The sequence below is a fragment of the Austrofundulus limnaeus genome, unplaced genomic scaffold (assembly GCF_001266775.1).
Source record: "Austrofundulus limnaeus strain Quisiro unplaced genomic scaffold, Austrofundulus_limnaeus-1.0 Scaffold35, whole genome shotgun sequence".
In the NCBI taxonomy this organism is placed as follows: domain Eukaryota; kingdom Metazoa; phylum Chordata; class Actinopteri; order Cyprinodontiformes; family Rivulidae; genus Austrofundulus; species Austrofundulus limnaeus.
The window spans coordinates 1,433,039-1,446,787 of record NW_013952437.1 but is presented as its reverse complement, the minus strand read 5'-3'; the positions used below and the strand labels follow the sequence as shown (position 1 = coordinate 1,446,787).

Sequence of the window (13,749 nt, the reverse complement as noted above, 5' to 3'; positions counted from 1 at the left end):
AATCAGCTGTGATTTTTAATAGTTTGTGTTAAATTGTAGCATGATTCAACAGTGCTAAACTCTGTATACAGTATATGCTCCACAAACTAATATCTGCTAACCAGTTCAATAAATAACAGTGATTACATCGACATCATTAGATTATTTTATTTTAAACTGTGACATTATGTTCTGCTCAGAACACATTGAGCTAAATGAGATCAAATCTGCTGACCTGTGTTGTGAAATGAGATGTTTTCCTGTTTATATTCTGTTAATAAATCCATAACACAAACAGTTTTTTCTGGCATTATTTAAAACATTAGATAGATTAAATGAACCGTAAAATATTAATAATAATTGGATTAATATTTTATTAATAGTTTTAATGATTTATACATCGTCAGTCCTTTTTTTCTGCTCTGTTGTCAACATGTACAGTAATGGGAAATCCAGACTCTTGCCCGTTTAGCGTTAGCTGTTAGCTTCACCAGCCGATCACACGGTCACGTGGTCTTTGCCCACTCCAGCTGTTCTATAGGACCTCCTTGGTTCAAAAGTAGCTGGCAGGAGATATTACTTGACAAACATCACCAGCTGCATCCCAGTTGTACTGGGAAGTGGGAACTTCCCACTTACAAGTTGAGAATTTACATTGGAACATCCTTCCAGTGGTAATTCCCTGTCAGACAGTGGGATAATTTAGGATTCAAGATGGCGGCTACTCACCACAACTTAACAGTGAGTAAAAGTAGTTTACTTTTACTTTAATAGCATTTCTGTATTTTTTTTCACATTTTGTCCCTCACACACRTAATACTTGTTAGTGTTTATWAGAGGGCATGTTAAAAAGATATTTCTATGCAGGAAATACCACGTAGAGCTCAGATATTGTTTGTTAGCAGAGCTCAGCTGTAAAAGATGAGGAATTGGAAATTGTCAAACTTAATTACAACTGGCCCTTTCAGGGCCACCAAAATGCTCATGTGGCTCTTGGTGAAAAGACGTTTGACACCCCTGTTCTAGTAGTCAGCCGGTCTCATTCACCCCTGGTGCATTCATGGATCCTGTTTGGTTGTGTTTATGGGAGGAGAGTGTCTGGTTTGGGAACCTCAAAGTAGGATCTTTTCATTWTGCAGACAATGCACTTTTGTTGGCATCTTCAAACACTGCAGGAGTTCACAACCATGTCTGGAGTACAGAGATGAGTCCATTCCATCAAATCTGAGTTAAGTGCACCCTTAAGGTTTGGGGTGAGTTTCTGCCTTATTTAAACAACTTTAAGAATCTCGGTATCTCTGTATCCTGAACAAGAGAGGTGGTAGGTTGGAACAAGAAACAGACAGATGAACTGGGTCTTAATCAACAGTAATGAYGGCGCTGCTTTGGTCTCTCGAGACCAAAGAGAGTGCTGAGCCAAAAGGTGAGCATTTTGATTAACTGTTTTACTGATATTCTAATTATACGATTTGGATCATGACTAAAAGAACAAGATCACAGATACAAGCAGCTGAAATACGTGGAGTGCCTGACCTCAGCTTTACAGTAAGGGCGAAGTGCTCCATCATCTCAGCTCAGAGTAAAACTGCTGCTCTGTTCTTTCTGAAATGAGTCAGCTGATCATAATATTCACTGGTTACCTCCCAGTGGAGGTTTATCAGGAGCGTCCTACTGGGCAGAAACACCGGGGCAGGCCCAGAACTTACAGAAGATATTAAATAATCCTTTCTGGCCATGGGACACCTCAGGATCCCTCAGGTGAATCCAGATCAAAGAGGGCCAGTCTCCTCTGCACGGACCCACCTGATATGGCTGATCGATCCCAGGGCTTCCTTCCTGGATCAGCTGCCTCACAACCCAACCTCTGATTACAAGGAATGAATCGAATAAATGTTTAATTTTTTGGTTCTTTGTGTAAGTCTCCATGCTATGTTGCAGCCCATCAGCCAGGTTGTAGCAGTCAATGAAGTAAATGTCTGTGGATTTCATCTCTGAAGAAACACTATGTGGAGAATGAAAATCTTGATTTTGAAATGTCTTTTTATTTTGGAGGGGGATTCATTGTGAATCCTCACCATATGCATACATTTTCAAGATTTGTTTGGGCCTGTATCTCCACACCTCAGCTCAACAGCATGCATGTTGAGATAAATGAGAGTACTTCACCCTCTCATTTCAGAAAACAGAACCCCATCTATTCTAACTTAGAGCAAACTTGGCATGAACATGAATATTATTGTGAAATATCAATATATGTGATGAAACTTGGTTTATTTTAGATTTTCCAACTTGTCATAGGGAAAAAAAAAACATATCTATGTACTTTAAAATACACATCTTTGTTTTACTCCAGAGTCATCTTCATACCAAGTTACTCTCTACTGTCATATCTAAAACAAACTAGTTGAATACACACTCAGAGTCATATATAGCAGCCATCCATGACGGGGTAGAAAAGCTAGGCATTTGTGGAAGGTTAACTGATAGTCCTGCTACGGGCACTGGCAGATTTGGTACTTTGGGAATTTGGAGGTTCACATTTGGTAGATTCACATTGGGCAGATTACTTGTTAAACTCCTGCAGAAAAGACAGACAAAAAGAAAAAAAGAATACATAACAGTGGTGTGGGAGCTGCAGAAAGCCATGTAACACTCATCATCAACATAAAATCTGAAAATAGGAGAAGAAAGAAACACACAGTAGGACAAGAAACAAAGCTTATCGTCAAAGACGGACGATTTACAAAAATACCTACAGAATCCAGAGAGCTGGACGCACACACAAATTGTATTGAAAGCAGTGGGACAGAGAAAATAATACTGACGACAATAAACAAACAAGGAACATAAAAGGGATGAAAAGATATCTTTGCAATGAAACAATAAAATGTAGAAATAGGCACGCTGAAGCCACGACAAATAAATTATGATCGCAACAAAATAAACTTAAGACTTTTTGCTTCGTATAACACGTCAAAGCGCACATCATGAATTTAAGTTTGCAAACAAAAACAACAAAAATATTACACGTTGCTCTGATCCCAATGTGTTGGAGCAAACTGTTGAGACACATGCATTAATCAGAAGCTATTCCCAGAGGAAAAAATGAATAAATAACCTATTTCTTTCATGGAAAAAAATAGGTTATCAGCCCACTCTTGGCTCATTCTTTACCAGTGAACCTACAGGAAGTCTGTGCAAATATGATATCTGCTCTCCCAGATTACACAGCCTCCACGCAGTCATTCTGTCATCTGAAAATAAAAAGACTTGCATCTGCAAGCATCCTACAGCCCTGCTCTAAAGATGGAGGCTCCTTACTTTACAGGCTCCCAGGACTCCCTCTCAAAGCCCTTATGAATTGACTGTGCGATGGAGGACTCCATCAGGTCCACATATCTAACCACCAGAGGGGCGTACAAATCCTGAAGGTGTTTGTGGAACTTTCCATTGCACAGATGATCTGTGGAGAAAGAGGAAGGCGGCGCGTGGGAATGAGCGACTTGCGTTGCAGGTTGAAGACGCTGAAAGAAATCTGGAGCTTACAGTCTGTCCGGAGGAAGTCGTTGAGGAGCTGGAAGAGGGGGAAGCTGTCCCAGCTCTCAGGGGACTGGATCTCCAGAGCGGCGTCCATGTCGATGGCGTAGAGGGCCAGGAAGTTCTCTGCGTGCTCCACCATGAGGTCTGTCCACCATGCAAACGCCTAGAGACAGAGCAGGGAGGGAGAGCGACMAGGTGAGCGAGGTTTCCACATTTAAAGTCAAAATAAGAGCTTCTTAAAACACCAGGACTTCAAACATAAAGGTGTTTTGACATAATTCAGTTTTCACTTGTTGAAAATTGAGCTTTTCTGCTGAGATGTGCCACATTTTTCCTTTTTTTTTTAACTCTTCTTCAAATATAAAACAAAAACAGYTCGTTAGCTGAGAATAAAAATTGTTCAGTGGCAACGCATAATTAAATCAGTTTTTTAAACACTTAAAAATCCTATAACTTGAAAAATCCAGTTTATTGGTTTGTACTTTGTACTAAACTATCCAGGTAAACTAATAACTTATAATTAAAAGGTGTTCTGGCTGAAGGTTTACAGTATTTCAGTTTTTAACCATCAACACAAAGAAAAAATGTTCATTATTCCTACTTCGTTACAACTTCTTTCAACTAAACTTAGGTGTGGAAATGCAAATAATAAAACATATAGGTTGTAACTGAAAAATACTTGTTTAATATTGATGATATAAGATTTTATTGATGTTTTTAAGATAGAAATTTTAAAAACGCCATTAAACTGAAATCAGATTTTAAAAAATAGGTAAAAAAATGCAACATAAATATTTGATCTAGTCTTTACTGATGTAAAACAAGATTTTATATTTTACTTGTTTATACCATTGTTTTCTATATGCTCATTTTAGTTTGAAGTATATATACTGTATATACTAAACAGTATTTTGAGATTACAATATGGACAAACACATGAATCATCCATGAACAGTTTGAAAGTTAAAGTTTTATGATTTTTTTTTCTGTTCATAGAATAAAACTTTGCATTCATACATTTGGAGTTCTAACTCAAAGTCTCTACCTACTGGCTCTTTTGTCTTTAGTGTCACAAGTCTCCAAATATAAGAATAAGCCAGGAAAAACAACATGATTCTGACATGACATGACAATCAGTGGATTTAATAAATAGGTCAGTATTTGCTGTAGGGGAACCCTGATTGTCTGTTTCTAGTTTTAACTTGCTCTGACTCCAGTTTCACGTTCAGCATACAAACAGGATGCTGCGATTGATTTTCACATCGTCCTCACTGCGGGAGGAAGACTTGTTCTGTTCTTAAAAAGAGCAAAGTCCCTCAACTGTCCAGCAGACTTGGGTCGTTTATGAAGACTAAGACTTCACCATGCTGTTCATATTTGTGTGTGTGTGTGTGTGTGTGTGTGTGTGTGTGTGTGTGTGTGTGTGTGTGTGTGTGTGTGTGCGCGCGCGCTTGTATTTCAGGATGAAATCCAGAGCTCCTTGTTAATTAAGATTCAAAAGTCCAGCTCGTTTGAAGGATTTGCACAGAAGGGCTGCGTGTCTGTGCTCCATATTCATGACAAATTCAGTGCATCTAAAAAGTGCTTTTATGTTTCATGCAAACGTGGATCTCCCTGCATGCGTTTCTCCCAAACTAAGGGGTAAGGGAGTGGGGCGGTCCACCATTCACATCAGCAACAATCTCAGAACGCTCAGGAGATGTGAATGTGACTCATGCACGTCTTTGAGTGGCACACCAGAGACTGCAGCGCACAGCATCTCTCCACTTGAAGTACGTCTGTTCCAATTAGTTAAGTAAGTGTTTGAGATTCAGCTGACGATTCCCTGGCACCGTCAGGACTTTCTCACTCTTTGACAGCACAAGCGCAGTAGCTGCTTTGCTGGCAGTCTTGGCTTATTTGCTTATCATTCAGGCTAACAGAAGGCCAAATTCAATAAGCGAARCTTAATCTTTTCCAACTATGGTGCATGCTTTCTTTAACCCCCCTAAGTCTTTCAGGTTCTATTTCTTCCTATAATAGCCCCCCAATAATGCCAATCACAACCTCACTTACCTGCCAACTTACCTGTCCACGCCTACAATTAAAAAAACAGCTCTAATGTTAGAGAAATGGGCAGCAAACARGATTGTTCTCCATCACATTCAGGGAGAAAAACTCTCAAAAAGTCAAAGGGAAGGAATGTGAAAATGTTCCAACAGGAAAGGGAAGGGACAACGCTCAAAGGTAGGCCAGCTTCCTGCCTTTGATAGTGTTTGAGGGGCACATCCAGGAGTCTGAGAGCTAAATATTCAGCCACACAGACTTTAATGCTGTTTCAATTTAACAAGGCACCAGTCCTGAGGGAGGGGCACTGATGCTGAGAGGGAAGGATATGTAGAATCATCTAYTTTACATGCACAGAGCATCGTGGGAGCTTTTCATTCAGCTTGACTACATACCTCTTTCCCCTGCTTGGACAGTCACCAATCATATGACAGTGAAAACACAGGAAGATGTACAGAACAATAATGTGTTTAGAGGCATTTGTTTGAACGGTTTTGTAGTCTAAGAACAGATAGCAGAGAGGGATGGAGGAGGAGAAGCTGGAGAAGTGATGCTTGAACAAGTGCAGACTGTGAAATTAACTGCTGGATGGAAAAGGAGGGGGGGGGGACAAATGTTCATGGTGGATCAAACTTCAAAGGTTCATATGGAGCAGACTTTGGGAAATTTTCTGGTTCGGCATGCTTGGAGAGAAAGGAAACCTGCTTAATGACCCAATGAACATGCGTTATGATCGCAATTATGTTGTGAAAGCTAATGTGCTTTTCTTTCTTTTTTTCTTTTTTTTAATATTTTGAACAAGTTTGTTTTCATGTTGTTTTCATGCCCAGAAACCCACCCAGTGCTAGAGTAACTATGAGTTCATTCTCTGCCTGGGGAAAAAAGTGCCTCTTGCCATAGTGGCACATGCCATACAAGGGGGGTTGTGATGGGGACTGAAAAGGAGGAAGAAATAAAAATACTGTACCGATTGATCTCCAGAACTTGTGACTGCCGCCTGTCAAGCATATTCAGAGAGATAAAGTAAATCTGCTTTATCTGCATATTCTGAGACCACACTGGATCAGCTACACAACTACACATGGGCACCTGCAATGCTTTTAAAAATGGAATAAGAAATCTAATTTTAGTGTTTTAACTAACAGAATTTTACTTTTACATTGAATTTAAGTGAAAACTACTGACATTTTTTATACTTTACATACTGTATATTTTGCGGTTCAATGGTTTGTATTAGGAGGATTTATTAAGCTCTTCTTTATTTAATATTTGCTTATCATCATCAGAGGCTTGTTTTACAACAAGTTAATGTATCTAAAAGGGCTCTCACTGAGCCAGAAGGCAATGGTTCCAAACATTTTCATCACCTTGAGTGATTTCTTCAAATTGCTGCCAAATCAGGTTCAGAGACTCAAACTAAATTTTTCTAATTTATCTCTCAAGTGTAATTTCTAAGAAATAACCAAATAATTTGCATATCTACAAACCCAAAGTGTCCTGATGCATCTCAGCTTTGGATTTTTTTAAACCAAGTTTGCAGTCAGATTTTTTTGCTCCTGCAAATGCTGTTTGTTCTGACTCGAGCTGTGCTACATCGTGTTGCCATTTTAAGTGATTTTTAGGAGGTTTAGTTGACATTCAGAACTTCAATATTAGCAAAATAAAGCAACAATTTCTACAAAACATGAGGCTTGAAGATATCAGCTTGTTTGACAAAAAAAGAAAACTTGAGTGATTGCGTAAAGAGTTATTGTAACGTTTAGTGATTACGCCATTATGATGAATATCAGAAAAATAAACAATTATTCAGCAGCAAAGCATAATAGGTCCCCCTGAATGACAAACCATTGATTTTAACATTGCAAATCTTACACTTTATTATTTTATCAGATTACCTTACATAATTAAAACATTACTTCTGCTTTACAGCTTTCTAATGTTATTAAAATAACAATTAAACCCCAAAAGAAGTTAAAATGATCTAAAGGCCCAGTCACACTAGACAACTTATGCCGACTTATGAAATATTTTTAAATGTCTAAATTGCTAATAAATAAAATATATTTGATCAATTAGTTCAAATTACATTATGTACACACCGAAAAGAAGCTTCCTGTTGATATTTTTCCAATTCCATCTTCAATGTAATAGTCTTTAAAATGTTCATATGTTGGTATAAGTTGTCTAGTGTGAAAATCTGATTAAAGAAACTAAAGCTTTGCTTTTAAAATAATTAGAAATTAGCAGATTACAGTACAGAATACTGTGCGTAAACCTGATCATTGTGTATTTCTACGTTTTTATTTTTGTCGATGATTCCCTAATTTGTCTGTTGTAAAGAATCTACAAAATTAGGAATATGCAGTCACTATTTTGTCTTCTGGTTACCTTTCTATCACATGATTGAAACAAAGAATTTAACAGTATTTCAAATACCGGTAGGTGTTTTATGTTAGAAAAGCCTTTTTGAAAACTATTTTTTGAAGTTATTCTATCATCTAATTATTATACTGMAACATCACAGTTCTGTTTCTCTGTAGCCACTGTTTGTTTTGTGCCAATCAAAGCTTCTATACATTAACTCTTTTTTTGTGCTACCGTAGATGAAAGCAGCTTTATTTATAGCAGCCTGATTATAAGATTAACTCTCTGAAGTGGGGCGAGTGGGATCAGAGTGAGAGTATAGGAGGGAAAGTGTTTTGAGGGGAGGAGGAGGAGGAGGAGAGGGTTCTCACTCACCTCCGCGTGGTGTTCTTGGTTCTGCTGGAGGACCTCTATGACTAACTCCGCCAGGCGAATTGTTTCCTCCAGCTTTTTGGCAGGCGTGACTAAGCGGCCTACGTTCTCTGAGACAAAAGGATGAGGGTGAGGGATGAGTGGTTAGTCAAGCACAGAGAAGCATTCCAGCGGGATTTTTTTGTATTTTATTTTAATTTTTTTTGACTACTCAAAAGATTCTTCATCTTCTTTCGTTTTTGACCATTTATTCAGCACTTACACTGTGACGTTTACCCACTTCTGCCCCTCACAACAAGTAAAACATCATCTTATTGACTGTATATGCATTGCAAGCTGCATGACATGAAGCAACAGAGTTGATGTGTCTGTAGGAGAATCAGATTTATGCTGCAGGAGCTTCGAACACAAGAATAGTGGCACTGAGATGGAGGTGCAATGTGGCATCAAAAACAAGCACATTGTGAAGCGGTTTGAAAAAAAAGCCATCTGTATGAGATGCCATCGCACAGCTTGATTACAAACTTACACACACTGTAAAAATGTGTCAGGACTTCTTCTACCCTTATATTAATCTCCAGATTACAGTGCATCTATTGTGACTTAACACAAAGCGTCCTTATTAGAGGGAACTGGCTGAGTAAAAACAAAAATTTCAAAAAGATTGTTTTCGCATGAATGTTACATAGTGCACTAAAATCAAACTGTTGAATAGTTTATTAAGTTATCTAAAGGTATGTAGATATTGTGAGATTTTACTGTTGTATGATACATATAAAAATGTATTTTTTCTAAAAATGATTTTTATACTTGTTTAATTGCTGAATAATCTTAATACTTTACACTTTTATCCTATTTTTTTCACAAGTCTGAGAGTAAAAAATAGAAAAAATAACACATTTAATGACCTTTAAGGGGAACGCTAAAGATCTTTAAGATGGCACAAAAACAAAACATTCAGAAATTAGAATATTAATCCTTTGTGAATAAAAAGGGAAATAACAACAATAACAATAACAATAATAATAATAATAATAATAATAATAATAATAATAATAATAATAATAATAATAATAATAATAGGGGGCGACTGATCTGTATAATTTTATCAGTTTTTTTACAGAACTTTTTACAGTGTACTGGTGCTAAATTGGACATAAGAAAAAGCTTTTGTGCTTCAAACTAGTTTTTGTCCTTCCTAGTTCATCACTCCGGCTCTAATTAATTAATTAAACCTCCAAACGATTCCGTCGCACCTCCACTGCCAGGATGATTTAATAAGACAGATACAGGTCATGAAATGAAATTATTAACACAGCAACAACAGTGTGGGATAAATGTGTGTGTATTTGAACACGGCACTGAATGGTAACACAAATCTGAAAAGAAAAGCACATAAATACGCAACTCTACAGAAAAAAGCAGCAGTTTTACAAACGCAGCTTTGAGTAGACGCCTTTTTTAGACATGTCAGTATTCACCACAGCTGTGGCATGTTTTAAGAGGTAAAGCWAATTATTTGTATAACATGAACTATATCTTTTAGATATAATTGTTTAGAAATTAAATAGCTTTTTTTTAGATTGTAGGTGTTTAAATATGGAAAAAATGAACTTTGGAACCGACTCCGCTTTGTTTAGCTGTTAGCTCAACTTCTCTGAGTGGTTTCTACTTCAGGTAAGAATTGTTTTATTATTTACTTTTATTTGGACAGGTAGTCTCATTTACAATGTTGACTGTTGGGAACAACTTCACAGAAAAACTTCGATTAAATCCAAATTTTCTCTTCACTGTCTGTCTTTGGGACATTTTAATGTGTGAACTTGAAAAGTCAGAGTTTTAGCAACAATTACTATCCTTCCTCTCTAAGGATGTTTAACCTTAGATAGTTTGAGAAGTACGACAAACCTGATAACAAGACAGTCTACAAAGGGTTATTTTTTTTACATCAAAGCTTCACCTAACCATCAGATAAATAATGGAAGACCACAAATATGTTGTAGTTCGGGCAAAAACTGAATTAAAACAAATATTTTAACAGCTAAGGTAAAATATTATAGGCTTGCTTTTATAAGTCTGAAATGCTCTTTTAACAAATATAAAATCTCCCGCACGTGATTTTAAAACATGATTGTACACAGTTGAAATTCAAAAAATGTCTATTTTATATGATCAAATGATCCAACAGCACATTCAGATGAACTATGTTCTAACTGTGCTGCACTGATTAGCTTATCAGATAATGTGGAGCAGTGAAACATTATCTTCTGCTGTAACATACGTAATAAACAAATATATGACTTGTTGTAAGAGATTGCATTACTCTATAATTTTGATGTACTATAATTTTTGATCATGATTTTAAATTTGTTTTTTGAAGATAAAACATTAAAATGAGATGTAGTTTTTTTTAAATTTAGGATATATGTTTTAGGGGATTGCATATTAATAGTACTATCAAATATAAAGTAGTACAATCTCTACTGTATGTACTTTTTAAACATTTAAATACATGACATCGTGTATCTATGATTTAAAGAAGATGCTGGTAAATGCATGCACTTTTTATAGGTGTTTACAGTAAATATATGCAAGGTACGGAGTAAGATGTGTTGGATGTGTGTGTGCTTGTGTGCTTTTGTGCGTGTGTGCATGTGCATGCGCTGTAGCTAAATTATAAGCATCACCTGGATCCTTTTGATCCTTTTGACCTTTCTCAACTTCCGCAAGAAAAAAAGGGAGAGAAAAGATAAAAAAAGGAGATGTTTAGACTTTTTAGCATGTTTCTGTGATCAGTTGCACAGTACAGGTGGTCGGGGCTCAGAGTTGTTGTTCGTGGTCACGTGACCCTTTCAAAGAATCTGATGGGGCCGTGTCAGCTGCAGGAAGTGAGGTTTGTAGGCAACAGACAAACATCACAAATAAACCATATAAAAAATAAAARCATACAAAAACACTGAAACATTAGCCTGTGGAAAACTGGAAATTAAAACAAGTGGTAAGATGTTGGTTAACAAACAGACAAAGCTTACAATACCGTCAACAAACAGGACACAGCTACAAGTAGACGGGTCATAGACAGGACACACTGAGTGACTCGCTTTGATTTGAGTAAAGTTAGAATACAAACTGTTAAATCCAAACCCTGTCACCTGTAATCCCGCTCAAAAAGTTCTGTTGAGAGATGTTCCTTCACTACAGCTGGTAAAGAGAGAAAAAAAAAGCCTACCTGTTTKCCAAAGCTACTGAGACATGAACAGGCCAAATGACTGCAGGAAATAACAATGTAGGCTATATAAAAATGCATTCAAGTCAAAAGAATGGGTGTCCAACCAAAAGAAAGAAGCTTACAAACCAGACGGCTCATTCATGCCCATCACAAACAAATGGCGCTAAAAGAACGTGGACCCCCGACTGTCTCAGTGTGGTGCGGCACAGATCTGTGGACTGGTGCGCTCTCCACTCACTCTGACACAAAAAAGGCACAGATCAAAACAAGCATGGCAGCGTCTTTGAAGGGAGGAGGAGAGGAGGGATGAGGTGAGAGAGCACCCAAACGAGGGATGGGGGAGAGGATGATGAAGGTACTCACGGATGGTTAAATCCATCACTTGAGAGGCCAAGCAGAAGACAGGGTGCTCATACATTTCCCTCTTTTTCCCTAAAACAAAAAAAGGATTGTAGCATGCAAGAGGCTGGGGTCAGAAGTGGGTATGCTGGAGTTCAGAAGCCAACGGGAAGAGAGGGCTGTCCTGGTGAAACAACATTTTGTTGGGTGGGGGACGCCCAATGGTAAAAAATATATATGTGTATTCATTTATTTTGAAACAGGCACCTCACAAGGACAGTGGGGAGTAAAATCAAACAGCGTGGAAAGATAGTAAGGTTTAAAGCCTTACTATCTTTAGCACCCTCAAGGATTTCTTTCATGGCATAAACAACATAAACGTTTTCCTTTTAATGTGCATGTTGAGCTTTAAATATACCAAGAAAAGAGAATAGGAAAATAAATATCTTTTTACGTCCCTGATGGGGTTTTTTTGTATTCATGCCATTAAAAATGGTCATGTTGTTGTGTCTCATAGCACATGCAGGGTGGTTAATGCTGGTTTGTGAAGTGGTATCCAAAGATTTGTGACCCCCCTCATAAATTTCTATGTTTCTGAGATAATCTGCTTTGAAGTATCCTTTGATTTTATTCATGTTTTTAAAGTGGACAAATAAAACAAAAGTGCTGCAGATGCATTGATTAGCTGGAAAGTGACTCAGTAATACTGTAGGCAGTTAAAAATCTAAATGTTTTCCAGTCTGTGAATGTAAGACAGCTACGCAATATTGCTAAAAATACGTTTTTCAATTAAAAGTTTTACTGCATTTGGAAGACCGAAGTTTTATTTATACAATATCTAGATAATAATAAAAGTAAAAATAAGGAAGCACAATAAATGTAAAACGTTACTGAAAAAAATTATTTGACATGGATCTATGAGGTTTTTCTTAATACTTTTTGCACATCAGATTTGTTGTTAATTAAACAGCTAAAATATTCAAGTTTAGCACATGCAAGCTTGGGACGAATGTAATTACAGATTTATCAAATTAATCATTTAAAGATGTTAAAGATTAATCAAAAGAAATGTTTTTGACACTGCTGAAGAAAACGTGTTTGTCTTATTATTCAGTTAACTTTTATTACTGAGTGCAAAAAGAAAGAGCCATTGCCCGGTTTATGAAAAAATAAAACACCAAAAGAGTTTTAGTTTAATGGATTTATTTATTTATTTATTTATTTTTGAAGAGAACAAAACGTTTTAATTTTATTTTTAATATTCTATTTTGTGTGCTTTTGATTATTCTTTTGTTCTTTGATGTAATTTTAAATCTGAAACAGCAGGTCAAACCTGTACAAAAATCAAAATCAACCTAGAAAACGAGAATTGGTGATCTTTAAAGCTACACTGCAGGTAATAATGTTCAATTTAGATTTTTTTTTTAAAAAATCAATTTTTTTGCATGAATATTCACATTATGTTTTAAATGAAACCTCCATCAGACACCAGTGTAGTTCTGATGTGACCCACATCAACAGAAGATGATGTCACATTTAACTCACTGTTTACAGAATTAGATAAACAAGGATGGTACTTGTTAGCGTGTCGATTCTGATGTTGTTGTGCAATCAGAGCTGGTTAAATAATTATATGACCTGTTTGTTTAGTTCAATGTTTATWACTGAACCTGCCTCTGACCAGATGCAAACGGACTTCTGTTCTGTAGCTGAAGAAGRTCTAAACTGCACAACTCGAGGTTAGTGTCTTTATGAACTCGCTCACGCCCGCCTCACAGATGTAAAAGTTGGATGAAATGCAAGAAAAACGCTCAKATTGCCGTCGCTTTGAAAAACATCAGATATGTAACCGATTCAGTAAAACATACTGAAAATTGTCA

At 36.8% G+C, this 13,749-nt stretch overlaps 1 protein-coding gene across 12 annotated transcripts in view; it reads right to left on the bottom strand.

Annotated features, from left to right (window-relative positions):
- Window positions 1–13,749, bottom strand: part of cadpsb (Ca2+-dependent activator protein for secretion b) — an 89,097-nt gene that overhangs the window by 13,363 nt on the left and 61,985 nt on the right. For 2 of the 12 annotated variants that reach the window (XM_014006182.1, XM_014006184.1), the window contains 7 exons: window positions 10,989–11,021; window positions 8,305–8,411; window positions 6,533–6,562; window positions 5,961–5,969; window positions 3,526–3,682; window positions 3,301–3,442; window positions 2,396–2,557 (listed from right to left, as the gene is read on the bottom strand). In XM_014006182.1, the coding sequence (XP_013861636.1) occupies window positions 2,396–2,557; window positions 3,301–3,442; window positions 3,526–3,682; window positions 5,961–5,969; window positions 6,533–6,562; window positions 8,305–8,411; window positions 10,989–11,021 (640 nt within the window). The remainder of the gene's footprint in view (window positions 1–2,395; window positions 2,558–3,300; window positions 3,443–3,525; window positions 3,683–5,960; window positions 5,970–6,532; window positions 6,563–8,304; window positions 8,412–10,988; window positions 11,022–13,749) is intronic. The other 10 variants (XM_014006185.1, XM_014006187.1, XM_014006186.1 and 7 more) reach the window with 6 other exon arrangements.